Genomic DNA, 2,500 nt, shown 5'->3' with positions numbered 1-2,500 from the left:
GAGAAGGGAAGGAACAGGTAGGGTCATAGAGAGTCAACACTGAACTACAGAGAAGGGAAGGAACAGGTAGGGTCATAGAGAGTCAACACTGAACTAAAGAGAGGGGAAGGAACAGGTAGGGTCATAAAGAGTCAACAGTGAACTACAGAGAGGGGAAGGAACGTGTAGGGTCACAGAGAGTCAACACTGAACTACAGAGAGGGGAAGGAACAGGTAGGGTCATAGAGAGTCAACACTGAACTACAGAGAAGGGAAGGAACAGGTAGGGTCATAGAGAGTCAACATTGAACTACAGAGAAGGGAAGGAACAGGTAGGGTCACAGAGAGTCAACGCTGAACTACAAATAAGGGAAGGAACAGGTAGGGTCACAGAGAGTCAACACTGAACTACAGAGAAGGGAAGGAACAGGTAGTGTCATAGAGAGTCAACACTGAACTACAGAGACGGGAAGGAACAGGTAGGGTCATATTCAGTGGGGAGAAAACATTTTGAAACAGGGAGGTACTACCTGAACTCATCCAAGTTTTTCTGTTGCAAAAGGTTTTTCTACAGTGTGCCCTACTGACCACAACCCAGTTTGTACAAAAACAGTGAACATTTTATTGACGTTGTCTTGAGGTTGTTCTAGCTCTAACACATTGGATCTCTCTCTCCCTCTGTAACAACTGCTGATGTCAATGGGATTTAAAAATGAATGTAACTGATTGAACTATGAAAGACAGGCACACACCATTCATATACAGTGAGGGAAAAAAGTACACTCTTAAAGGGAGTGCTCCTAATCTCAGCTTGTTACCTGTATAAAAGACACCTGTCCACAGAAGCAATCAATCAATCAGATTCCAAACTCTCCACCATGGCCAAGACCAAAGAGTTCTCCAAGGATGTCAGGGACAAGATTGTAGACCTACACAAGGCTGGAATGGGCTACAAGACCATTGCCAAGCAGCTTGGTGAGAAGGTGACAACAGTTGGTGCGATTATTCCCAAATGGAAGAAACACAAAAGAACTGTCAATTTCCCTCGGCCTGGGGCGCCATGCAAGATCTCACCTTGTGGAGTTGCAATGATCATGAGAACGGTGAGGAATCAGCCCAGAACTACACGGGAGGATCTTGTCAATGATCTCAAGGCAGCTGGGACCATAGTCACCAAGAAAACAATTGGTAACACACTACGCCGTGAAGAACTGAAATCCTGCAGCGCCCGCAAGGTCCCTCTGCTCAAGAAAGCACATATAAAGGGCCGTCTGAAGTTTGCCAATGAACATCAGAATGATTCAGAGGAGAACTGGGTGAAAGTGTTCTTTGGCATCAACTCAACTCGCTGTGTTTGGAGGAGGAGGAATGCTGCCTATGACCCCAAGAACACCATCCCCACCGTCAAACATGGAGGTGGAAACATTATGCTTTGGGGGTGTTTTTCTGCTAAGGGGACAGGACAACTTCACCGCATCAAAGGGACGATGGATGGGGCCATGTACCGTCAAATCTTGGGTGAGAACCTCCTTCCCTCAGCCAGGTCATTGAAAATGGGTCGTGGATGGATATTCCAGCATGACAATGACCCAAAACACACGGCCAAGGCAACAAAGGAGTGGCTCAAGAAGAAGCACATTAAGGTCCTGGAGTGGCCTAGCCAGTCTCCAGACCTTAATCCCATAGAAAATCTGTGGAGGGAGCTGAAGGTTTGAGTTGCCAAACGTCAGCCTCGAAACCTTAATGACTTGGAGAAGATCTGCAAAGAGGAGTGGAACAAAACCCCTCCTGAGATGTGTGCAAACCTGGTGGCCAACTACAAGAAACGTCTGACCTCTGTGATTGCCAACAAGGGTTTTGCCACCAAGTACTAAGTCATGTTTTGCAGAGGGGTCAAATACGTATTTCCCTCATTACAATGCAAATCAATTTATAACATTTTTGACATGCGTTTTTCTGGATTGTTTTGTTGTTATTCTGTCTCTCGCTGTTCAAATAAACCTACCATTAAAATTATAGACTGATCATGTCTTTGTCAGTGGGCAAACGTACAAAATCAGCAGGGGATCAAATACTTTTTTCCCCTCATTGTATCTCTGGGATTCACCTGGTTAAATAAAGGATACATAAAAATGAAAACCCACCGGTCAGTCTCCTTGCTGAACTGGCCCCTGCCCACGTCGTTGACCGCACACAGCCTGAACTGGTAGGACCGTGCTGGGATCAAACCACCCACGGTCACCCCGGTCGACTCCGGTTCAATATTGGCCAGGAGCACTGTCCACGGGGCATCTAAGACAGAGAGAGAGAGAGAGAAGAGAGAGAGAGAGAGAGGAGAGAGAGAGAGAGAGAGAGAGAGAGAGAGAGAGAGAGAGAGAGAGAGAGAGAGAGAGAGAGAGAGAGAGAGAGAGAGCGAGAGAGAGAGAGAGAGAGAGATGAAAAGACGTACAGAAAGTGAAGGTCAGACAAAAGCAGACAGTTACAGATTCAGTCAAGGTTTGGTGAAATATTGACTCCAGAG

General features: G+C 46.4%; 1 protein-coding gene across 1 annotated transcript in view; it reads right to left on the bottom strand.

Moving 5' to 3' along the window:
* Positions 1–2,500, bottom strand: part of LOC311140043 (protein sidekick-2-like) — a gene marked incomplete at both ends in the record, with an annotated part of 53,439 nt that overhangs the window by 46,062 nt on the left and 4,877 nt on the right. The window contains one exon of the mRNA XM_084175011.1: positions 2,124–2,271. Coding sequence (XP_084031137.1) covers positions 2,124–2,271 — 148 coding nt within the window. The remainder of the gene's footprint in view (positions 1–2,123; positions 2,272–2,500) is intronic.

This window comes from Coregonus lavaretus (genome assembly GCF_964263955.1).
Source record: "Coregonus lavaretus genome assembly, chromosome: 2".
Classification (NCBI taxonomy): Eukaryota; Metazoa; Chordata; class Actinopteri; order Salmoniformes; family Salmonidae; genus Coregonus; species Coregonus lavaretus.
This window is presented reverse-complemented; position numbering and strand designations above follow the sequence as displayed.